Here is a 26,477-nt window from a genome sequence, read left to right as displayed (position 1 = left end):
GTCGCCACTCCAAACTCACTCCTGTACACCTAACCTTTCAAAGGATAGATGTGCTCCATTGTATTATCTGTAAAGGATGGACACCGGCACTCCAAAGCAAGTTCAGTACATGTTTATTAGTATACTAGTTGCAAGTAGAACACTCTAAACAACATTTCGGGGTCTCACAGGATCACCTTCATCAGGCATTTGCCGGTGTCCATCATTTACTGATATTTTGTCGGAAGCCACTAGCTGACACCTGCTGCACCCACCCTCCTTTTTTGGAGCAGCGGCTCTGAGTGCGATGGTTACACGGACTGTGTACCCTTGTATTATCTGCCCCTCAGGAGCTGAAATACCACCCCAATGTTAGGATGCAATGTCCATTGGTTGCTGAATTTTCCACCACTGTAACAGCTGGTGGAATTGGGTATAATTTGGGGAATTTTTCAAAACTGGTGCAGACAAAATCTGGAGCAGTTGTGCACGGCAACCAATCAGCATCTTTCATGTTTAAAGCTTAACTGAACAAACTGAAGAGACTTTGATTGGATGCCTTGGGCACCCGCTCTAGATTTTGTCTGCTCCAGTTTTGATAAATTCCCTTCTTATTTTTTTTTTTATATGTAGTCATATGGTTTTTGCATTATTTGACTAATACAACATGCTTTTTTTTTTTTCCTGACTGACAGCGCTTCAATTTAATCTGGGCATTGAGGCTTTAATAACCTGTGATAAAAAAGGCACTGAACAAAACATTCAACAAAGATTTTACAATGCAAAATGCTGCATGTATTGTTACATGAGTTAGCTTTAGGTGAAGCTCAGACCACATCCTTAAAAAGGAGAACTATGAGATTAGTGCTTTTCACTCACTTCATAGTTCTAGCCAACCTGTGACAATGAGACTGTCACAGGTCGGCTCAGTAGATCGGGAGGTGAGCGAACACATACCGGGTTTGCTCACCTCTCGATCCTGTCACGGCTCTCTGCCGTGACAGGGGGAGGGGCTGGATTACCCTCTCCCCGCTCCGATCTGCCAGCGCTGACTGGCGGAACGGACGGTGGAGGGTACAGCTGTCACTCACGCAGCTGGACGGTCCCGTCGTCTAAGTCGGGATCCGCTCCGGCGTCTCAGTATACCGCGTGCTGTAGCTTGCGGTATACTGAGCTTAGGGTAACGGGAGGACGCTAGTTTGTGTCCTCCCGTTACCCTAAGGAGAACTATGGGGAAAAACACTGAGCCCATAGTTCTCCTTTAATTTGGGCAAAAATCCCAACAAAGGAGTTCCTAACCCTTTTCTTGCAGCTGTAAGCACCGACATTTTCGGCCAAAACGCTGAAAGTACCATCTTTTGGCTGAAATTGTGGTGCATGCCTGGTTTCTCTCCTCCCTGCTGGGCGCTGCTCTGTGTCCCCTCTGACACACACTCAGAGCACAGCGTCCAGTGGGGAGGAGAGAAACTGTCAGACAGCTGAGCGGTGCGGGGGGAGGAGAGTGTTGTGAGCCTGTCACAGGTGGCTAAGCTCTCCTACCGCACCTCTCAGCCTCGTGACAAATCAGGATGGAGAGCAGTGTGGGGGCGGACACAGCTGTCAGAGGAGGCTGGTGGTGTGGGGAGGAATCATCTGTCACAGGAGACCGAGCTCTCCTCCCCTTCGGTTTCAACTTGACATTTTTTGTTAGAGGGGAGGGGGTTCGGAATTTCATTTTGGTGCACACCTCTAATTTTAATAAAATAGAAGTTGACCGAAACAAGAGTTTTGGCTCCTGTGTGAACTTCAGTGGCAGCGCAAACACCAGCACATAAAAAGGAGACCCAAGAGCACACACGGGTTCTTCCAACTATCTGGTTTAAAAAGTTGTTGTACATTTTCTGTCACTCGCAAAACAACAGTAGAAAAAGATGAACGTGGATACCAGGGAGCACATATCCATATGAAATACTTACACCTACAAATTCCACCTCCTCTTCACTCAAGTGGTCTTCCTGGATCAACGTTTCGCTTGCTTTTTGGTCATTTTCATTAGGGTCCATCATAAAGAACGCAGACACCAAGGTGTTCTAGTAGCTAAAGCAATACCCTGGGGTAAAAAAAAAAAGGATTGACAAATCAAAATCTTTGGGATTGTTGACTAGAAGGGCCGGAAGAGGAAACAGGTTGATAGTTTAGCTTTAGAGCAGTAAGCACAGCATCAATGAAGAGACAACCTCCCTTTGTTTAGGAGTGACTATCTTGATTTACACACCCGGATTTGTGCAGCAATACACTATGAAACATCACCTGTAATAAAGACCAGTCTCTGGCACTCTCTATCCTTGTGCAGGGACTAGTCTGGTCTCCACCCTCTTCCTGTAGTTTTCTGCAGACAGCCGGTAGTGGGTGGGGTTTGCTGGATACCCTCTACAACTCTGATCTCTGCACAGGCTATGTGCAGCACAATGACACTGCTGTATTTACAAGGTAACATGTCAGTTTGTAAAGGGATTTGGTGCATAAAGTGGATTTCCATCCTTTGTGGTTATTGCAGAATAGAGGTAAATAAAAGTGTCTGGAGTTCAGCTTTAACACTGCACCTGCATTGCATTGAGGCTGTATTTGCAGCATCTTGTATGACAGGTATGATGACAGCAGTGAATGCTGCTCAGGACAGACACACACTTCACCTGAAAGGCATCAGATCCAAAGATGAAGAAAAATGCAAACAATTACAAGTTCCAGCAAAACTCTGGACAACATTGGCCTTACTGTGATGTATTCAGTTGGTTAGCTTTTTTTCGCACGAATAGCAAAGCATGCAGCCTGACATCACAGGATAGACTGACCACTTATGACAAAGTCTTCCTGCATGTCAAAAAACGGTTTACTAACGTGTACTTACTTGTGCTCTAATGCTGCCCTGGACTCTTTAATTGGACATGTCCCCTGTAAAACTGCCCCCAGCACTATGATTATCATTAGTACTTACAATTCCTGGTAACGATTCCCGCGCCAGCCATACCCATCTACTACCAATCGTCACCCACACGCGACAAGGCAGTTGGATCTCTGGGTAATGTAGTCTCTGCCTATGCTGTCTGCTTTTTAGGGCGATGAGTAATTACGTCACCGCCTGCCAGAAAAGATTCACAGGCTAACGTCCTCTGCTGCCAACCTGCATAAATAGCGGCAGAAACATCAATTCTTGCAATCAACGCTTTAGCTTGCTTTTTCAAAACGCACAATTAAATTGTCAGGCTTATTCACCACCAAAGTAATGGCGATGTTTCCTTTTCTACCGACATTTTTTTTCCCCTGGGACAGCCTATCAGCTGCTGGTACTGGAGCTATACGGAATGGTTTGTCCCCATTGGCTATGCACCAGCGGAACGTCTTGTTGACGTCACGTGACTATCGATGTGATCTAGGATCAGGCTTTACATCCTGCTGTTGCAGACTACAGCTACAGAATTAGGCTAGATTGAGTTGTTTGGCGTTGCGATTGCTTTGGTCTAGCTGTCGTCTCCCTCTTCCCGCGTTCAATCAGAGGGCGCGAGATTTTGTGCAGAACGGTGGAAGTTGAGAAGAATTTGGTATGTTTCTATCACAATGGCTGCGCTTAGTTGTGGATTTTCCCTACCGGTGTCTCCCCTGGTTACAGGTCCTTATACCCGTACGCTGCATTATTTTCCTATGTCAGCCGTTCGGTAGATAGGTGTCATATGTTATCGCTGTAGTGTTGTGGTGTGTTTTATAAACACGTTTTGAAATAATGCATTTGCCCCTTTACTTTGCCGGGGTCTAAACCTTCATGTTAGGGGTCAAAGGTCACCAGTTGCCTGACCGCTCTGGCTTTTAAATTTTGTGTGGTGTAAGGTCAGGACAGAGTTGTCAGACTGCAGGTGACCTTTGACCACCTTAACCCATACATATATTTTTTTAAAGCAGATCTCTGGACACAAACTTTAAAATATAATTCTCAACAGCCACAAAAGATGTAAATCTACTTTGTGTGCACCAAATGTCTTTACAAACACAGATATTACCTCGAAAAAGTAGCAGTGACATCATCACTGTGCTGCACATAGCATGAGCAGACCCTACCAGCTACAGGCTGCCTGCAGGGACCTACAGGAAGGGGCGGATACAAGGCCAGTCACCCTGCACAAGGAGAGAAAGCAGCAGTGACCGGTCTTTATTACATAAAGCTCCTGCATAGAGATAAAGTCTCACGCTGGATCATTGCACGGTTCTGAAAGAAATACACAAAACACACCACGATTCAAGTCAAGATACACATGGCTCTTGTAGTTAGACAATATTTGCTTATCCCAGAGTTCAGCTTTACCGTGCTTTATTTGTGGTCCTCTTTGTCCCTTCTAATGGCAGCATCAGGCAGCACTTGCTGTTCCTTTATGGGTGCAGTAGAATTGGCAAGTGCAATAATATACACTGCTTATACTTACAGTCTGGAAGTGAATGGGAGCTCCGTAGGGGGAAGGGGGAGAGAATGCTGCTCCGAGACCAGGTTAATAATGCCAAAATACAATATTTGAGGATTTTCTGTAACAATTGCCAGTGGTGGTCAGGCATCGGCTGGACTGGGAGTCTCTTTAAACATGGAGGATTTAGTGTCCCTTTCATTCTAGTAATATAAAGCAAGCTTTCATTTTGGCCATTAAGCAGGTTCAATAATGTCCTCACACATGAACTAACCGCATGCTTGTCTTTTATTTGCTTCCCTGCTGCATTGTTTAGCAGCCTGGAGTGGGGAAGAGAAGACCTGTATAAACCCACAGTCTAGTCATGTGGCAGCATTGGATCAAGCAGCTGGCATGGATTCAGGTTTCCACCTAGATAAGAACCTGACACCAGCATAACCATGGCAGGAGTCGGGCACCCAGTGGATGTTCAGAGGGCCCAGTTACAACCATCATGCCCCTGCAGTAATCCAAGGGATAGTGAATCATATCTGTGTACCTGCCTGTCGCTTCTCATAGGAAGATTTACTTGGAGACATGTTGTGTATGAAGGGGCAGGCCATGGTGGCATGGACTGTGCAGGTGGGGCAGCTTCTCTGAACCTATTGCGCTCCTGGACTATGTCAATCTAAAGCCTCATTCACACTACCCCAAATATACGCGCGTATTGTAACATATGCAAATAAATGGCTCCATACACATACGGTAGCCGCGTATGGAGCCGTAAAAATGCGAAAAAACACAATGGAACCAAGATGCGTCCATTACAATTGTTCCCGCCGTATGTTTGCATTGTGGGTTGCAGTGCATTGCGTGAACATGCATGCATGCTTCACCGCAACAGTGCATATACTTTATTGAAGTGTCATTTTGTGATACTTCAATAAAGTTAAAAAATTAGAATAAACAGTACAATGTATTCTAACAGTGCACCGCTCTGCCACTCATTACCCCTTGCTTGCATTTTAGCTTGCGGGCTGGTGTGAACAAGCCTTAAAAGTAAAAGAAATGCAGTACTATATAAGAGATTTTGATCAAAGACATTTGAAACACTCTCTTAATGTTACGTTTGTCTTTTAAGAAAACTACAGTACCTAATGCATTTGCTTTTCTTTTTTTAATTTGCAGGTTGATTCTTCAGTTTCCCTTTCTTTTGGCAATGGAGTTCACTAAGAAACGACTTTTGAAGCTAAATACCAGATTAACTGGAGATAGGAAGAATGAACATTACCCATTCAGTCTGCAGTTTTACCAGGTTCCACCTACTGAAAACATTTCCCTTTCAGAGTTTGAGACCTTTGCTATTGAACGTCTTAAACGTAAGGGCTTTTTTTTTTTTTTAAACAATTAAGGTTTTTTATTCATTTTTTTTACAAGCTTATTCAGAAAAGGGTGAAGAGTTTGGAGAAGGCAGGAGAAGTGAACAATCCAGGCAACATAGCTGAACTGGAAAGTGAGCTGAATTGGAGAATTTTAGCAAATCAGCTATTTTGTCCTAGACTGTTCACTTCTCCCGCCTTCTCCCAACTCTTCATCCTTTTGTGAATAACCCTGTAATTGTTTGTCCACAGCAGAGCAATTGGATGTTACCATTACACAAAGATCATTGTTAGCTTACATGTATCACATACTTCATTGTATCCTCAGGGGGAGGTCGCTTTGATAAAAATAACGGAATATTACTGTTCTGAAATTGTTCCTTAAGTAGTGCATGGGTAAGCTACTACATGGGCTGTAATTGATATAAAAGCTTCCGTTTATGGTTAAAGCCAATTAAAAGTTGATAGGCTTATATAAGAAACCTCTACTGAAGGTGAGAGCATATGAAGCAGAGAGAAGATAATGGATCTAAGAGCAGAGAAAAGGGCAAGGTGGGAGGTGGGGTAGATGATGAAGGTAGTCTGCTTAGGTCAGGTGGCCTGTTTATTCCTATTTATCTTTATCAGGCACTAGATAATTGAGGGACTATTTAAACTTCCATGTTGTAGTACCCTCATTACCTGCATTTTGGTGCCCTTCATTTTGAACAGCACCCCAACATACGCACAAGTGCATTGCGTTATGTCTGTGTTTTTTTTTTCTTATGTCAGGGTGCATTGGCAGCCCATTCATTCTAATGGGCTCCTACAAAACCTAACATACTCATGATGGACTACAACATCAATACAAATCGGTAAACTAAACGTGAGATTGTAGTTCATTACGAGAGTGAACTTGAAGAGGTGGCTACTTTACAACACACACAGGGACCATGTAGAACAAAAGTAGCCCTCCTCCAGAAGGAAGGACAGTGTCGGCACCAATTCAGAGATGATTTGAGGATCTACAGCTGAGTGATACACAAATAGGACACATTTTTGTTAAAGTATTACTAAAGGCTGGGCGTTTTTTTACGTTAATGCATACTCTGCATTAAGGTAATCCCGAACGTCCTGGTTGTGGGGGAGGATGCTGAGGGCTCCTTCTGCCGTCAGTCAAATTGTTGGGCGTAGAGGAGGGGCGTGGCCTGCCGCAGGACTCTGTGTGTATATGGATGCACACAGCTAATGCAGGCATGGCTGGGAACGTGTATGCACTGGTGCCTTCACAGCAGCTGCTTAGCTGATGGCACCTGTCCAGGGGTCGGGAAGGAGAGCTATGAGGGAACCCACTAGAGAACAAGAAAATGAAGAATGAAAAAAAAAAATGCAGTTTCTCATTGATAAAAAAAAACAAAAAACCTAAAGATTTAATATCACTTTAATATTTGAGGTACATGAATGCATTTTTAAGATTTAATTCCTGAGTTTAGTGTCAATTTAACTGATTACACAGTCATGTCCAGTAAATCTGCCTGGTAGAATGGGTTATTCTACTCCCAAACTGTGCAAATACGGTAAGAAAAGTCTGTCACTACTTTTTTAAAGGTCACATGAAAAATAGAATTTAATAGTTTATAAATAAACATACCAGAGAGAACAAACTCTGTGTACAATTTTTTTTATTCACTAACATTAGATTTTATGAGTGTCCTGAATACTTCTGCAAAGTACTCCTTGTGTATTTTTTAATGAAATAATATGATTGATCAGATAGTTTTTAAAATAAATGCTTCTGCACAGCTCTTGATCATTTATATATTTATTTTTTATTCCTAGTTCTCAAATCCATAGAAAACATCGGTGTTAGTTATGTGAAGGGTTCACTAGACCACAATGCGAAGCTGGAAAGTGAACTTAGAAAACTCAAGTTTCCATATCGAGTGAGTATAAACGTGTGAAACATCTTGAATAACACTGTTTTTAAAGAGTATCTATTAGAGGTACACCGAAATGAAAATGTTAAACCGAAAATAAAAACAAATGTCTGGCCGAAACCTGACATATATTTTTTTCTAAACTATTTAATTTTTCAAATATTTTATTCTTTTAATTATTCATTCATTTTTTAACTTTACCGCAGAGGGCTTCTGGGAAATATTAGGGGTCTAAACATGGCCCTATTTCCCTTTTTAAAATAGAAAAAGAGATTGAGGACACTCTATACTGGGTATTCCTATTCATTCTTAAATTGTGTCGATAGTATGTTTACTATGTACACAATCGTGAATGAATAGGAAGTGATGTAGATCACTTCCTATTCATTCATAACTGGTACATAGTAACTCACACTATGTTCAGTTATTTGCAAACATTTGGTAATCAATGATCGCTGAATATTTGTACCCGCTCTCCATCCTTGATCGGCTGTCACAGGAGGCTGAGCGAGCGGTGCAGAAGAGCTCGGTTTATTTTGACAGCTTACTCCTCCCCCTCAATGCTCTCCATCCTGATTTGTCACAGGAGACTGAGCGGGGCAGTGCGGGAGGAGAGCTCAGCTTCCTGTGACATGCTCATAGCACTCTCCTTCCCGCCCCGCTTGGCTGCCGGAATAATTGTTTCCTCCCTGATGGACGCTGGGCTGTGACAGAGGGGAGGAGGGAAACTAGGAATGCACCGCGATTGCGGCCGAAAGATGGCATTTTGGCCAAAGTGCCATTTTCGGCCGATATGTTTTGGGGGCTAACATTTTCGCTGCATCCCTATTGAATTTCCATAAGTTCTCTCCCACTCCTAATAACCCTAACCATCTAACAGTTGGTAAATGTACTTACCATGAGTGACATGAGTGACAGTCACGGCTCTCTGCAGGGACATGATCGAGAAGTGAGCGAGCGACGGTATGTGTTCACTCACTTCCCGATCTATTGAGCCGACCTGTGACAGTTTCATTGTCATAGGTCGGCTCAAACCTTTGGGGTTGAGTGAAAATCACTCAACTCCTAGTTCTCCTTTAATTGACTTTGCTGCAGAACAACTGTAATTTGTTAACCCGTTACTTCTTCCCTGAAAAGGGCCTTTTTGTATAACTCTGAAATGTACATTATCTTTAGTTTTTGTTAGCCTAAATTTCATTTCTTTCACCTCCTGGCAGTTTACCGCTTACCTTTTGTAGCATTTCAGGTTATTCACTGAAAGATGAACTGCTTACATTTTAATAACAATTGGAAATGTGGGTTACAAATTTTGGACAGTGTTTAGCCCAGAAGATTGTGGGGAATCATCAGACAAGTCTTCAAAAAATGCTTAGAAACCTGCAAAGAAATGAGATGTCTAAGGCCAATTGTTGTCATCCTCTTCTGCAAAAGCCACGAGTGGTAATCTCCAGCCCCTTTTAATAATGTCAGTCACTGATCCAGAAATATGTGTGGATCAGCAAAATCGGATGTCCAAATCGTTATACTGGTTTGTGGTCCGTGACAAGTATTAATGCAAGGGGGTCTGTATGACTGTCAGGCAACTAGAGTTCTTAGACACAGAGATCAGAAAGAGCAGCCGACATATTTCTCACATGACAAGTTTGTCTCAAAGCATAGCCAGATTGATCTATTTTGTAACTCTTGTTTCATATGAGTTGAGTTGTGTTTTTGAGACTGACCTTTTCGTGTTCAAAGTGTTCCTGTCATTTCAGAGGGAAAGTTCTTTCTTTACGGTGTTGAGCTGCAATTACTAGACTTTTTGCTTCCAATGTTTTTTATTTTTAAATTGGTAATAATAAACAAGATTGGCTGCATGTAAACATTTCTAATGGAGGCATTGAAGATGAAATTGTCAGTAGTATTATGGTTTTAGTGGGAAAGTTCTCTATCTAAACATCAAGTACGTGACTAGGTCTCCATCCTTCACAGAGAGAGAGGAATGGTGCTACAGCATTATTATATACCTGAGTGTGACGGTTAGCCAAAAAAACTATGATATTATAAAGAAGGTCTTTTTTTCATGTTTAAGGCAGGCCGGACAAATCCTAGGAGCCATGCAGCCAATCAGGGGTGTGGAAATAAAAAAACCCCAAAAAAACACTACATGTCCAAGGACTAAAGCGGGGGCCCAATCTACTTGTCCCTCATGACAATCTACTTGTGGTCCAAAAATATTTTTAACCAAAACTGTATTTTACCATGCTAAGAAGTGCTTATCATTAGTCTTAGTTCTGACCATGTTTCATCCATATTTACTGTGTAACATGTAATATGGTCAGATTGCAAACCCCTCTCTTATGCCCCGCACACACACACACACCTGAATCCTGGGGCTTTCCTACCTGCAGGCTGCTTAGAATACACAGCTATGTGATTCATCCACAGATCCTTTTTGAAAGGAACCACGAACAGAGATACTACAAGTTCCATCAGCCAGCGCAGCAGAGGTTGATACTTCCTTCCGTCCTTTGCACTGCATGTCCGTTTTTTTGCAAAAGGTGGAATTTTTCTTAAGGGCTTGTTCCAACACTTCCAGTGCGTTCTAGCGCGATTAGCTGCTGGAACGCAATGGATCGCATCCTGGCTGGCTCCCTGCGTTCTGTGGCGTGGCGGTGCATTCAAGTCAATGGCACCGCAGGAGTTAAATCTTAAAATTGCATTCAAGTACCCTATTAATAACAATTTATCTTATTTGTGTATCACTGTAGATCCTCAAATTATCTCTGAATTGGTGCCGACACTTTTTGTGTATTAAGTATTTAGATTTAAAGTGACACTAAACTCAGGCGTTAAATCTTAAAAATGCATTCATGTACCCTGACTATTAACAAAAATGTATCTTATTTATGTATCACTCATCTGTAGATCCTCAAATCAGCCCTCAATTGGTGGTGACACTGTCCGTTCTTTTGAAGTGTAGCTACTTGTTCCCCATGGTCCCTGTGTGTGTTGTAAAGTAAGCCACAACTCCAAGCTCACTCCGGTGATGGACTACAATCGCATGCTTAGTTTACTAATTTCTTTTGAGATTGTAGTCTATTGCGATAGTGAGCTCGGAGCGGTGGCTACTTTACAACACATCAAAAAATTAGAAAAGTTGGGGTTTTTTTGGGCAGCCGACTGACAACTTACAAACCAAACATTTGTTTAGAAAATATAATTTTATTTGATTTAAAAAGTGAATAGAATTAATAAAATTGACAACATGATTCCCCTATACGCTCACTCCACACTAATTAAGTTCATTCATATAGGGATGACATTCAGAGACTTATACAATGAAACATGATTGAAAACCATAATAATTAAAATATTCATTGACACAATACGTGATTGGTATATGGAAATACAAAATCGGTCCTCGATTTTAGAAAAAAAAAAATATGGTATCGGTACATCCCTACTATAATGTTTTAGTGTGACTTGAAGAAAGTACTATTTTATTGAAATTATATGACCAGACTTTATTCCAAACTAGAAGAACATTGGTTTTGTAAACTGAGCCCAAGTATCGCAATGAAGCAATCAAGTTTATTTATTTATTATTGATTTAAATGAACTAAACAGAGATCAGACAAGCAACCTGGCCAAACAGATTATTTGACTGATTTGTTACATTTATTTGTTATTCAGCCTCCACAGAATGACATCAGTGATGACGTCTATGACCAACGGAGAAAAGATCATATATCGCATTTTATTCTACGCCTCGCATACTGCCAGTCGTAAGTAATGGTATCTGCAGTCATTTTGAGAGAAATCTTAATTTTCTCCCTACTGTTCTATTAGTGGTGAAACACTCCTATACTCTTCTACTCCTATTGGCTCACACACTGCCCCTAGCTACAGCTTTTAAAGCTCGGGCTACAACGTGATCCAGACCAAGACAATACCGTGTTATACATTATAAATAAACCTAATTGTAAAGGGAATGTGCAACATCCGAATACTTGATGAACTGCAGGATCAGTATATACATGGACATATATTTTTTTTGCCAAGATAGTCATAAAGTACCATGAAATGTGTTTTGTGGCATTGTGAGTAATAAAATACACTGAAATGTCATATAATTGGCGGCACTGAGCATTTTCTGCAGTTTCCTTACACAGAATTTACCAAAAAAGTTTACCAGACTGATAGAAATCAGTCTGGTAAACGGTTGCTCTGCCAATTTCCATCACTAGATGGCACATGTGTGGTTCAAGATTTTTATGTGGACAGTCTGCAATATTCTCAGTACATAATCTGTTTAGAAATAATCTGATTTTTTTTAATTTCTCCAATTGATGGTTAAAAAAGCGCGGGGGTATGTTTGTGTTTTAGCAGTACAGTAATACCTGGGTTTACGAGCATAATTCGTTCCAGAAGCATGCTTGTAATCCAAAGCGCTTGTATATTAAAGTGAATTTCCCCATAGGAAATAATGGAATTTCAGATGATTCGTTCCACAACCCAAAAATATTCATATAAAAATAATTACAATTTAGGGCTGCAACAACTAATCGACATAATCGATTATTGAAAAAGTTGTCAACTTGTTCAATAATCGATTAATCGGCTTCCGATCAGTTGGCCCTGTTCACGGCTCCACACACGCTGCGCGCTGCACCTCCTCCCCAGCTCACCGCTGCCAGACCCGCCCATTCAATACAAACTGGTAGTCCCATCACTGGAGCCATTTTTAAAAATGTATTTTATTGTTCAGCCGATTTAACCAATTAAATCAAACTTAATAATCGGCTAACCAATTTTGAAAATCATCGTTAGCTGCAGCTCTAATTACAATACTGTAATATAATACCGTACAAAATATAAAGAAAAATAAACCAATTAACGGTACCTTCAAGAGAGGAGGATTATTGTGTAGGACGACTTTCACTATCACTAACGGAATCACTGCTATCTCTTGACTCAATGGAATCTTTTTCATTTCGTGAAACCTTAACAAGGAATCTAATCAATGTGACATTGCATTGTCCTTAAACAGACTCATCGCTCGCACTGCTACAGCCTTATTCGGGTGGTGCTTTTCTACAAAAGTTTGCTCTTATTGCAAGGCATCGCTCGTATATCAAGGAAACAATTTTCAGAAATGTTTGCTTGTCTTGCAAAACACTCTCAAACCAAGTTACTTGTAAACCAAGGTATTACTGTAGTTTATATTTAAATTTTTCTGAAGAGCTATTGTCACACATAAAGCATGTTTTTAATATTGTTTACATTTATGGATATGAGCAAAATTAAGAAGTTGCTGGCACATTGTGCTTTTCCTGAATGTATTATTTTAATATGTATATACTGCTTTCTAGATGAGGAAGAAAGAATATACTGCTTTCCATCCATGACCATTTATGTATTTTTGTATGCTTTACTTTGTGATTTTTAGATGAGGAAGTAGGATTATATTTTTTTCATTTATTTTCAGAGTCAGCAGTCTACTTCTATCTTATTTGCAACAATGACACCCCTTAAGTCTTTTCACTACCTGGTATTGGAGAATATACATGCTTGAGTAACATGTAATTGGGCCTGGGTATTACCACATGGAGAGTAGGGCTGGCTACATATATGCAAATAGCGACTTTTAAAAGCTTCTGGAGGGTGGTGTTGGAGATGCACATTATGAAAAAAGTAACCAACAGATGATGTTGATATAACAGATGCAACTATAGGTTAATAGGATTTGTGATTCCCACAGTTCTACTTTGACCTTGCTTGTCTGTTGTAGTTTTTGTAAATGGATAATAAAAACGTGAAAAAATAGTTACAGAGCTCAGGATCTATGCCATTCTTTCCCAGGAAAGACCTTCAGTTGTGACCACCTGCATTTTATAACGCATCATTTCATGCAAGCCAAATTGTCATTTTAAATCTACTTCACTGTGTACCCAGCTTCAAATTTCTCTTTTACAACCAAAGTCGTCAGTTTGTATCCAGGTTTTTCAGGGTCCTACCAATATTGTCGTATGCTTCCTCTGCGCAGTTCAAGACATTGCCTGAAAAATGTCATCCCCAGTTCTGAGTTTGTTACATTTCCGTGTTTGGGATAAAATAATTGCACTTAGGTCTAGATGTGTAAATTTAATATTAAAGCAACACTGAACTCAGGAGTTAAACTGTAAAAATGAATTCAAGCGCCCTAATTATTAACAAAAATGTAGCTTATTTGTGGATCACAAATATATAGATCCTAAAATCATCTCTGAATTGGTGCGGACACTGTCCTTCCTTCTGGAATGTTCCACATGGTCCCTGTTTGTGTTGTAAGTAGCCACCTCTACAATCTCAATACAAATGAGTAAACTAAGCATGGGATTGAAGTCCGGGAGTGAGCTTGGAGTGGTGGCTACCTTTACAACACACACAGGGACCATAAGGAAACATAAGTTGCCACCCTCCAATAGGAAGGACAGTGTCGGCACCAATTCAGAGATGATTTGAGGATCTACAGCTGAGTGATACACAAATAAGGTGCAGAGTTGTGAATGCATTTTTAAGGTTTAACTCCTGGGTTTCGTGTCACTTTAAGAATGCTTTATTTATTTCAACACTAGAATTGTTTGTGTCATTATTAAAAGGTACAACAGGCTACATCTAATTTGACCTGGACCTATGTGGACAGTGACTTAAAAATAAGTGTTGATATAAGGATTTTGGTAAAACTACACATAGGAGTATTCTTTATCGCCACAATTCAACAAAGAGTGCTTTGATTTTTAATTTGACAGCTTTAGAAAGTCACGAGGAGAGACTGACAGTGTCTTCTGTGGGCTTCATTCATAAATACAAATACAACTTTTTTTTTTTTTTGTGTGTAGATCAAAGGTTTATCCTGTGATTGGTATACAATGTCAGTTCCAGCAAACTTGCAAAAGATGTTTTTTGCTGTTTGTTTGTTTTTCCCCATAAATGTTATCCTTATTTAACCTCATATTAAGTTTAGTTTGACCCTGATTAGCCATGCCATGCCTTTTCACCTTGGCAATTTGTTTTCAACTGGATATACAGTATATATTATTTATTTTGTTTGCTTTCATAGTATTGCATAAAAACACACAAAATGGAAAAGGAATGTATTTAATTTGTAAACCTATTTTTTTCATGCTTTGTATTAGGAGCACAATTAGAGTTTTGTCATAAAAGGGACAAATTATAGTAAGAGATCAGTAATTGTAGCATCAAAGACAATAATACAAAATACCAAAAAAAACCCTACCCCCCCCCCCACCCCCAAAACAATGCAATACTTAATTATAAGACAGGACAGTTTTTGGTCATAGCTATTCTTGTGGTATGTAGAGGTGTACAGGTACAAGATTCCAACTGGTTAAATTGTGAACTGTACAGCCAGTAGTACTGACAATACTTTTTTTCCTCTGTTTCAGTGAAGACCTAAGACGATGGTTTATTCAGCAGGAAATGGACCTGTTTAGGTTCCGCTTCAATCAGTTACCGAAGGAGAAGGTCCAAGAATTTCTCAAGTACAATGGTCTAGAATATCTTGCTGTAAGTAAACTTGAGTGTAGGTCCACTTCCTGTTCAGATATTTGCAGCGATACTTAAAATCAACCACTGAACTCAAAAAGTCAATATTTACTATGTTATACATGCTGACACATACGCAGCTACATCCGTGCGGAGAGAAATAGCGAAAGTCATCTGATTCCTACCAGGGTGACTGGCAGTCTTGGAGTTCTGCTAAATTTGCAACAGTTAAATGTATAAATTCTCCGGTACAAAACACTTATTGCATGGTTTCTCAGAAGGAGCCATAGGCTGATCTGCCAGAATCTGCTTTCCCAGGGGAGAGGTTAAATTGGTGCTGATAGTTGCCAGGATATGGTCTGGAGGAATAACCAGAGTGGGTATGGAGTCTTTTCTGCGCAATTCAGAATATTGGCAAGACAGGGCATCAGCCTTTAAATTTTTTGATCTGCGCAAATACGAGACCACCTAATTTAATCGAGAAAGAAACAGAGCCCATCTGGCATGGCTATAGCCTCTTGGTGTCCAAGAGATAAGTCAAGTTCTTGTCATCTGTTAGAATAGGAATTGTAGTTCCCTCAAGCAGTCTCCTCTCAACTGTTTTGTCTCCAATCTGGTATTGCACTCCTCTGGAGGGCGCCTACTCCTGTCTCAGCAACATCAACCTCAGGGATATCAAGTAAGGCTGGATTGGGATGAGACAGGATCAGAGCAGTAGAAAAGGTGGACTTGAGGGCTTCGAAAGCCCCAATGGCAGCAGGAGACCAGTTGTGTGGATCACTGCCTTTCTTAGTCAGATCTGAGATTTCGCTGGAGGAAACATTTCTGATAAATATTTGATAGTAGTTGACAAAACCAAGGAAACGTTGAAAGGAGAGGAGACCAGTAGGACGAGGCCATTGTTAAACGTTCGTCACCTTCTGTGTACCTTTTTTGGAGAAACCCTCAGGAGATAATGTAGCCCAAAAAGTTAACCACATTTCTCAAGCTTACAGAAAAGCCCATTCTCACGTAAACATTGCAAAACTCGTCCAACGTCCTGACAGTGCGATTTGAGAGAGGGGAAGTTTATTTAAATTTTGTTTAAATAGACTACCACGCATTGCTGTGGCATTTCACGGATCACATCATTAATGAACTCCTGAAAGACAGCGTGAGTGTTGCACAATCTGAAGGGCCATCTCCTGGTGTTAAACGATGTCTTCCACTTGTGGCCCTCCTTGATCACGAGATTATATGCTCCCCTTGGATCGAGTTTGATAAAGACCGTTGCTCTCCTGAGGCGGTCAAATAATTCAGTAATTAAAGGAATAGGGTAGGCTTTTTTGAGCGTGATGCGATTGAGACCCATATAATCAATACAAGGTCCCAACTTGCCACCCTTCTTCTTTACAAAGAAAAAGCCAGCTCCTGCTGGACAAGTGAGCTTGCGGTTGAACCCCCAGGAAAGCCCATTCGCAACATTCTCATCCATGGCCTTATTCTCTGCAACAGAGAGAGGGTAAACCCTGCCACAAGGAGGGACACCACCAGGCTGCAATTCGATAGGAAAATTGTAAGGATGATGTGGCGGAAGAGTACCTGCACACACTTTATCAAGGACATCCTCATACTCAAGATATTCCATAGGCAACGTGGAGACTGTGGATGTACAAAGTAGCTGAACTGGCCTATGGATGCACATAGTGTTACATTGTGGAGACCAAGAGAGGATCTCAGCTGTCTGCAAATTGAAGGTCGGGTTATGTTTCTGGAGCCATGGTGGGAAACCCAGAACAATAGGATAGTGTGGAGAGGAAATAACCTGGAAATATACCGACTTCATGTGTAAGGCCCCTACAGCCAGATCGACCAGAATGGTCTCGTAGGTAATATGTGCAGGCTTCAGGGGTCTGCCATCAATGGCAAATGGAGCTGTACGAGGCAACAGAGGAATGGAATTCTCCAGAGGTAAACGGCTGTCAATAAAGTAACCAGCACTGCCGGAGTCTACTAGGGCCTGAGTGACTGCAGAGGAATTGGCCCAGGAGTGGACAACTATAATTAATGGTTGCGTTTTGGGAGAACCGAGAACGAAGTAATTCCACCTAAGGTCTGCCCTCGACAGGACCTTGGCTGCGAGTGTTTCCTGGGCGTGTTGGACACGTTTTTAGGAGATACCCATTGAGACCGCAGTAAAGGCACAGGCGTTCCCTTCTACAGGCCCGCTAAGCCTCACAAAGGCGAGTGAACCCCCTACCACTGTATGGATTCACTGCCTGACGCACCATCCTCGGGAGGGGAGGGAGGAATGGGTGGGAAAGAAAACCTGGGAGCCAGTCTGGTACGAGGCCTTGGCAGATGCTTCCTAAAAGATGGTTTCTTCCTGAGCCTGGTATCGATCAGAATCAGGAAAGAGATAGGAACCTTGAGCTCACTAGGCATGTCTATGGCCGCAATCTCATCCTTCAAGGTATCGGAGAGGCCATGTGAGAAGGCAGCCACCAGAGCTCCGTTATTCCAGTCCACCTCTGCTGCCAGGGTCCGAAATTCAATAGCATTTTCGGCAGCGGTCCATGTACCCTGTAGGATAGACATGATTTGCTTGTCAGCAGAGGTGGAACGAGCTAGTGCATTGAAAATCCTATGAAAGGAGGCAACAAATTCAGGGTAATAGTGTATGACAGGTTTATTGTTCCCATCCCATAAGGGATTCGCTCCCCCCATGGAGAGCTGAGGATCTAAGCTGGAGAGGTCATTAGTGGAAAGCCATGTGATTAACCTTAGCTGGCCTGTCTGTTTTTTTGCACTTGGGTAACGGCTTCCATTGTAACTTCTCAGTGTCCCAGTGACTGTAGAAACTTACAAGTTCTAGCAGTCTTCTCTTGGCCGTCTGTCCCCTTTCCCTCAGCTTGGCTCCTGCTCTGACGGCTGCGATGTCCGAGCTGAAGAGATCACTCCGCTGCTGCATTGGCGGAGTGATCTCACTCTGACAGAGGCGGCTGCAGCCTGGTTGCTAACAGGCTACGGACTGGTATCGGTCTGCGGCTCTGGGTTTGGGGGGACCTCTGCTCTATAACAAGTGCTAAATTTATGTTTGTGTTTTTATTACTTACAAAATGACCAATAAAATTCCCCTTTGACAAAGATTGACTGCGAGCTTAATGACAATCAGGTGTTATGAAAGGAAAAGTCTTTGAACACAGTAAAAATCAATACACTGAACTGCGCAGCAATCTTTGACACCGACAGGAACCTCCAGACAGTTTTATTGGGCTTTAGCTAAAGCTCAGATTTAGATCTTACTCTATGAAATTCAAATCGATATTGTACTATTCTTGGTGCTGAGGATTATTGTTATCTAAGTGTACTTTTTTCACCTTTTCAAAGAAATCGAAGAGCTACTCCCACCTAAATACAGAATTGCATTGTAATATCTATATTGAACGCTTTAAACTTATATAATAGATTGGGGAATTTCTAATCTTTTACTCAAATATTTTTACTGCTTTTAAGTACTCGGCAGTTAATGATATTTGAATAGTGTTTTTTACCCAGGAACCTTAGTCAAGCACAAATTTGTTCTTAGTACTTTTAGACATTTACTCACTGACCGTCACTACGCTCTGCAGGGAGAATAGACCATGAGCTGAGCAATTACCTGTCTGGAGACGGCAACCCGCAGATGCTGCAGTGCCGTCCGTCCGTTTTTTTACTACGGGCGGACGGCAAGAGGTTAAAGCAGACCTTTACCCATATCTTTAAAATGGCAACAAACACACCTTTAGGCTCCTTTCACATACTGCGTTTGCTTTTCCCGCACGGTTTTCCATGCAGAAGACTCTGCGGGAGGTAAACGCTAACATTTGTAATCCATGCGGATGCAGCTTGTTTATGGCTTAAATAGCCATGAACGTGCAGAATCCGCCGGATTATTGTGCTTGTACTGTTTTGGGGGCCTGCGCAGTCTCTGCAATAGTCTGAATGATGCACATTAAAGTGCATTGCTTTTTCTGTTTGGAGCGGCTCTGCGCTTATTCGGACAGCCGCCCCAGAGTGAAATGTCAATTTATTAATGACCATCTACAAACACATACTTCTAGATATTTGCGGGCCTTGTAATCTTTGTAGAGGTGCACCGAAATAGGAATTTTTAAACCGAAACGAAACTGAAATAAAAAAAATTTCAGGCCGAAACCGATAGCGAAAATGTTTTTTTATATTTTATTTTTTTTATCAACTTTTTAATTTTTTTATTCATTTATTATTATTATTTTTATTTTTTACATTTACTTTTAGGGGCCTTGGGAAAATATTGGGGGTCTAAACAGACTCCTGATATTTCCCTTTTTAAAATAGAAAAAGAGATTTGGGACACAGAGTCCTCCATCTTTTTTCTGTGTCCCCTGTTATCAATGAACAGGAATCCTCTATGAGTGTTCCTGTTCATTCATGACATGAGGACAGAGTATGTTTACTACAACTATGAATGAACAGGAGGTGATGTAGATCACTCCCATTAATTCATAATTGAGGATATAGTAACCTTACCATGTCCTCAATTATGTACAAACACTCACTGAGTGTTTGTAATTTGCTCTCCTCTCTGACACGCTGTCACAGGAGGCTGAGCAAGCGGTGTAGGGAGGAGAGCTCAGGCTCCTGACAGCGCGGCCTCCTGGACTGTGATAGGAGGCTGAGCGGTGTGGGAGGAGAGACGCCAGCCGCTCACAGCGCTCTCCTCCTGCAGCGCTCGGCAGGCTGTCACAGCTTCTCTCCTTCCCGCTGGGACACAGAGCAGCGCCCAGTGGGGAGGAAAGAAAGCAGGGATGCGCGGTTGTCGATTAGTTGTTGCAGCCCTAGCTGTATCGGCAGGAAAATGGCACTTTCGGCATCATGCCAAAAGTGCAATTTTCGGCCGATATATCAATGCATCCCTAATTCTTTGCATACATTATTTCGCTTTTCTTTCCCAGTCTAGTGACTAGACATGTGACTATGCACATCATCTCAGGGGAGGAAAATGCCTTTCCCTGAGATCTCGTGAGATTTCCCAGCAATGTTCTGCTGATGACAAGGCAATCCCAGTGTGCATTGCTTTTGCAAACTAAAGTCATTTTGCCCTTTCGAAGCAGGAAGTGAATGCTCTGCAAGTGTAAGTATTTCATACTCACAGCATTTTACACCTGACATGTCTATGTTGTTATTAATCATCATACATAGAGGGATGCATTGGCAGAATTCGATTTTTAAGTGTTGGTACAGAGCCAGCATGTGACAGCTGCAGTGTCCCACTCTGGCTCTTAGCAGTGGGGGGAGTATGTTTTACTCTTCCCGCACTTCTTTAACCCCTTCATGACTGAGCTAGTTTTTAGTTTCTGTTCCTAAATGACTGACACACTTTTTACATTTTTGCTGTGTGATTCTTCCACAGCAGCAAGTTTTGATTATTATTATTATTTTTAGAATTTTTTTAATAATAATTATAGTATACACATATATTTATATATAAACGTTTTATTTTCCTAATTTTTTGTACACTTTTTTTTTTTTACACTTTGTAAAAAAAATAAGTGTAAAAAAAAAAAATTTTTTTTTTGTCAGTTTATATCAAGCAATCACTATGACTGATTAATAAATTAACTTTTTAACATTTTTAGTATATCATTTAACATCGGGCCAGGCTCTCCAGCTGTCAAAACGAATAGCAGAGAGGTGAGTCACTGCTACCTCTCTGCTATCTTCAGCTGTCAGATACGGGATCGCTATTTAGCGAACCCGTATCTGAATGTAAAGGCTTCATTCTTTCATTAATGAAAGAAAGAAGCTTTTAAAAAAGCTTAACTATTTCATTAATGAATGTCTCAATAGTGAGGCATTAATTAATGACTGGAACTGCTGAGAATCAGCAGTTACCAGCATTACAGAGGCTAATATAACTCGACACGTACAGTGTACGTGGCCAGTCATATAGCCACTTTGTGACGGGACGTACACTGTACGTCTCCCGTCACGAAGGGGTTAAGATGTATTAGAGAAAATGACAGCAAAGCAGCTAGTGTTTTTGGAGGAGGTAAACAATGGAAAACCATTTACCGCTTTCATGAAACATTTTCTTAAAGAGTATTAAGATAAAGTGTTTGTGAGATCCAAGAAAGCACAAATAAATTGAGTTAAGTAGCATAGGCACAGAGTAGGAAAGAAAGATGAGAGAATCCAAAGGAAAAAGTAGGGTTAAAAGTGGCGACGGGTAATGATCCGCCACCCGACTTCCTGATAATCTGGGCACGTGGCACCGATATTCGGTATTGGCGAGTACCAAATAAAAATATCGGTACTCGTTACCTAAAAAAACGGTGTCGGTGCATCCCTACCAGAAGCTTTTATCTGGAGACAGTTGTAGAGAACACTTTGAAAGCTTCAAGATTTTTTGGGTGAAAAACTTCAGATGGACTCTTATCTTCTGTCCTTGTTTAGGGTGCATGATGAAATTAATTTCTGGCTCGTAAAAACAGAGATTTTCTTTAAGGGTGCAGTTTGTGGATGATTTTAGATTTAAATGTTGGGTTTTCCATACATAGCTTGTCTGGGGTTTTCCATGACTATTTCCCTGTCATTTCATTAATTGCCCTATAAATTCAGAAGTAGAACTTCTGACCAAAGAGGGCAGAAAGTTTGGGGTTTACAGTGAGCTATTACCAAACCTTTTTTGGCAGCAGTTCCCGCTAGGGTCACAGGAGGACATTTACTAATGTCCTCCTGTGACCCAAAAGTCAGCATATAGCAGAGGCGGGGAATCCTTGTGGGGAGCAGTGACTGATGGTCACCACTTTCTGCAGGGAGAAAAATCTTGAACTGAGTGATCAGCGATTTGTGATTGCTCAGTTCTTGATCAATACAGTTGATATGTGACAGCTGCAGTGTTATACAGTGTCGGCTCAAACTATTGGGATGAGTGTATTTATAGGCTAACTTAGTGTTTTTTAAATTTTGCTGTCAAATTTGAGAAACCCCCTCTATATGCTGGTTAGGGATGCACCGATACCGGTATTTTGGTATGGAGTATCAATGTTTTTTTTTCCCCCACGGTACTCTCCAATACCGATACCGGAATTCCCATTCAGGAAGCCAGGTGGCGTGCCATGACTCGCCCCCTGGCTTCCTGATTAGCCGGGAGGCGAGGCGGCGTGTAAAGACTCTCCACCCGGCTTCCTGATTACCAGGGAATCCGTCGCTATGCGTCTCGTCAGCCGGCTTCCTGATTGGCCGGGAAACCGGCTCCATGCTCCCTCTTCTTGAGGTGACGAGGGAGCACGAAGCTGGCTTCCCGGCCATTCAGAAAGCAGGGCGCCGCGTCATTACACGGCGTCTAGCTTCTCGACCAAACAGGAAGCAGGGCAGCAAGTCATTACACGCTGCCCGGCTTCCCGATTGTCCGGCTCCATGCTCCCTTGTCACAAGCTTCCCAGCCAATTGGGAAGTCGGGCAGCGTGTAAATACTCGCTGCCCGGCTTCCCGATACCGGAAGTATCGGGCTAGGCATCGGAGCATTTGGGCGAGTACAAGTACTCGCCCAAATGCTCGGCATCTGCACCGATACTAGTATTGGTGCATCCCTAGTTTATGTGTATCTATTCACACAGCATACGAAAAATTATTTAAACAATATATATTTCTTACCTTTTTAGATGTTTTGTTGCAGCAGGAAAAATGGCTGATTCCAGGTTTTTCTCTGCCCCTTAACAGTAACCTATCCTTATAGAAAGACTAAGGACTGAAATTTGAAGATTGTTTGTTTTTCTCTCCTTAACTTCATCACCATTCAATAGAGAAGTCCCTCACAACCCTTCCGAACATTACAATGGTGGAAAAGCCAAGTAGAAATTTCAACCCTTAAGACACCCTAATCCAAGTAAAAGCAATTTAAACTGCAAGCAGCATTGTATAGATATTTATTTTTTAGATTATGCACTGTGTATGAGAACATTAAACAAATATAAAATAGTTGATATCCCAGTTAGGCTGCGAAAGTGGAAATACACTTTAAGTTATTAATATGTGAGCTTTTGGAATGCCTTTTATACAATTTTATAATTATACAATTCTTAAGGTAACCAATAAAGGGCATCGTCTGAATTCCAAGAGCTATAAGGCACAAGTACTAACCACTAAGGCAGAAAACCGCACGGATGTAAAGGAATTGTACACCACTACTGAGGGCCTGGCGTTGCCATTATTTTCTAAAGGCACCCCAGTTGCGCCAGGCAGACTGAGTAGTTTCCAGCTGTGATTCCGCCCGTGCAATCACGCTTGAAAAAAAACTTGTTGCGTGTCATGAAAAAAAGGTACATGCACCTTTTTTTTTCAGCGATTGCCCCACGGTTGTAACCCTATTGGAATCAATAGGGCCTTGCAGCAACCGCTGTATGCAACAGCAGACGATTGCTTGGTTCTGGGATGCATGTCCTGGGATCACCCAAGTCTGCACCAGCCCTGAGCCACTGTCATGCCCATAGGATGACAACTTCTCCTCAGCCTGATTGCAGTGTAGTAGTGGTGACAAGCTGGGGAGCATATTGGACTGCTACAGCGAGCAGTGGTGCTTTCCTTCAGCTTCTACTACCTTAAGAAGACAAAGTGAAGGCTTTATTCTCGCTATTCCATTTTTCAACCACCTTTTTATTTATTTTTGTTAAACTTCTGTTTGCAAATAATTTGGAATCCGCCACCTTGGAAGACGATATTGAAGCCGATATAGCAGTAAAGATAGCAGAATAAATGCATGAGGAGTGACATGTAAAGAGGGTTAAATTTGGGCTTTAGGGAGCAAGGCACAGCAGTTACAGGTGGGGGTAACCTATACACGTCTGGAGAGCTAAAGAAAAGTAATGAATATCTGATTTCTGCTGCAGGATGCCTCCTTGTTATACAGACATTCGTACATGTAACCAAGATGGTTGAGTTCATCTAGCAGTCTAGTGTTTATGTTGCTGGAGTTCATCTCTTTCACCGCCCAGCAAGATTATTGTGTTACCGTATTTGTATTTTTATACAAGGAAACTAAGGCAGCTTTTATGTTTGTGGTCAGTAGGGGGAGATATTTCTCTACCCAGCCATTTATTAACTACAGTCTATTTACAGAAATGTCTCTAAAGCACACAGTACATTGCTAAACTTTTTGTTGTCACTTTTGTTCACTGGAAGATCCTAGAAGGGTCCTTTGTCTTTTTTTGTAATCATTGCATTTTTCATGAGATATAATACGTTGTATAGTTATCCCCCTAACTCATTTTCCTTGGTCACAAACAAGGAAAATCTGTGGAACTTTGCTGTTTGCAGCTTAAAGAATGAAAGATAGTATGAATATTTGAAATGCAATCCTTTTTCCTTTTATTCTCAGATTTTACTCATTTGGACTCAAATTCATCTTCTTCAAGTCTCTTATTGTTTTAGCTTTGACTGTGTTGGCTAGGTTTAAACACAGTACACATAAGTGAAGTGCGTTTTTTTTTATTTTTCATTTTTGGTATAGAACGTTTTCACTTAAAACTATTTAAACATCCAGCCAAGTAATAATTTGCTAGAATAATTAATAAATGGTCATAGTGACAGTCTTGTAGTCTTGTTTAAACAAGAAAAAAAATAAAAAAAAATAAAAATATATATATATATATATATATGTATGTGTGTCACACAGTAATTCTCCTGCAGAATCTGTGTGTTAGAAGAAAGGAAAGCTCACTATGTGGAAAAAAAATCGCTTACTGTGGAACTTAACATTTTGTCACATTGTGTCAATGTGTTTCATTACCAGCAGTCTGAATAATTTTTCTTCACGTCAATTATCAAATGATTTTAAAGGAAGAACCTTTGTTCTTTGTGGTTGTAAGTCAAGGAGAATTTTATTGCACCCACACTGAAGATGCTTGAGTTCTCATGAACTGATTATGTGCCGCCCCAATGGGGCATAGAATATGTTGTAGAAGTTAGTATAGATAGAAGTTTTACATAGTGTGTTTGCCTATATATTTTCTCATAGCTAAATCTGTGTTATCCTATGCTGCCATCTAGTGGCCTTTTGTTGTAATATACATGTCTTTCTGTAATTATTCCTCATGTGACGACGTATTTCCCCCTAGTGTACGCCCCTTCCTTCTTCCTGTGTGCAGTACTTCCTGTGTCATGGCCACAGTGAACAGCCACATGTAACAAGGACACATATGTAATCTGCACAGTACGTAGGAAAGGCATCATCTTTTGACCGCACAATACTATAACTGTTCATCTGCTGTTCCTATCATCTGCTGTAACCTGATGTTAAAGAATAAACACCTCTTTTGAATGAATCGGTATTGACGAGTTCAGCTATCTGACGAGGATTGTCCGCAGTGAGTATATCTGCTTATACAGGCCAGGCATAGAGGTCTCAGCAAGGGATATATTTCGCTATCACAACGATCGGAGTCAGAATAGATTATGTGGGTTATAAAAAGACATGTCTCCATCAGGTTCAACCTTTTAAAAAAAAAAAAAAGATCTAATACGGCCTAGTTTATTTTAATATGAGTGAAAAACTTTTTCCATTTTCATGGCATGTCTGATAAATACCTGGATCAACATTGTACTTTGTATTTTGATTGTAAGCTGTTTGGTTCCTTTAAGATAGTATCCAACTCTATCTTTTGTACCTGTGGAAAAGTATTTTCGCACTCCTCATAGTAAGGAGCAATGGGTGCTTGCCATTTCCGAGCGAAATTTTATAATACCGTAGGGCTGCAATCCTGTGTATGGAATACTGATATTACACTGGCAACCATGGAGGGGAAGGCGCTATCATTAACATGTAAGGTTTTCAGGAGAAGGGGCAGATTGGTAAGGGTAATTCCATTTTGAAATATGCCTGGGAAAGTGGAATTTACTCTTTAAAACAAGCACACAAACGCTTAAAAGAATGGTTAAATTATTCAGTTCAAAAGCCTTTTATGGCCTTGTACAATGGGCTAATATAGAGCAGTCTGTATAGTAAGCTTTAAAAAAGTATTTGCAAAAATGTGTGCAACCTTCAATCATCTTTGCTGAAGCCTTTAACTGCCTCCGGGCCGGCCGTAGTAGAAAAACGGCCGGCCCGGTGCTCTCTAGATCTGAGCGGGCGTCTTTAGACGTCCGCTCAGACACGCCCCCTGAAAATTGACGTTTTTTAAAAACCGGCAGCGATGCCTGTTACCATACAAGCGATCCGCCGGCTTTAGAGCCGGCGGATTGCGTGTATGGGGTGCCGATCGGTCTCC

At 41.3% G+C, this 26,477-nt stretch overlaps 2 protein-coding genes across 2 annotated transcripts in view; one reads left to right on the top strand and one right to left on the bottom strand.

The window, feature by feature from the left end:
• The window catches only part of ZNF451 (zinc finger protein 451), a 33,323-nt gene extending 31,275 nt beyond the window's left edge, over positions 1–2,048 (bottom strand). The window contains exon 1 of the mRNA XM_018573984.1: positions 1,935–2,048. Coding sequence (XP_018429486.1) covers positions 1,935–2,024 — 90 coding nt within the window. The 5' untranslated portion in view covers positions 2,025–2,048. The remainder of the gene's footprint in view (positions 1–1,934) is intronic.
• Positions 2,049–5,580: 3,532 nt separating this feature from the next.
• The window catches only part of LOC108802097 (DNA primase large subunit-like), a gene marked incomplete at its 3' end in the record, with an annotated part of 66,384 nt that continues 45,487 nt past the window's right edge, over positions 5,581–26,477 (top strand). The window contains exons 1-4 of the mRNA XM_018573983.1: positions 5,581–5,764; positions 7,583–7,686; positions 11,356–11,447; positions 15,111–15,231. Of these exons, the coding sequence (XP_018429485.1) occupies positions 5,605–5,764; positions 7,583–7,686; positions 11,356–11,447; positions 15,111–15,231 (477 nt within the window). The remainder of the gene's footprint in view (positions 5,765–7,582; positions 7,687–11,355; positions 11,448–15,110; positions 15,232–26,477) is intronic.

This window comes from Nanorana parkeri, unplaced genomic scaffold (genome assembly GCF_000935625.1).
Source record: "Nanorana parkeri isolate BGI_ZX_2015 unplaced genomic scaffold, ASM93562v1 scaffold2658, whole genome shotgun sequence".
NCBI classification, from domain to species: Eukaryota; Metazoa; Chordata; class Amphibia; order Anura; family Dicroglossidae; genus Nanorana; species Nanorana parkeri.
The sequence above is the reverse complement of the archived record's forward strand: the minus strand, read 5'-3'. Positions and strand labels throughout refer to the sequence as shown.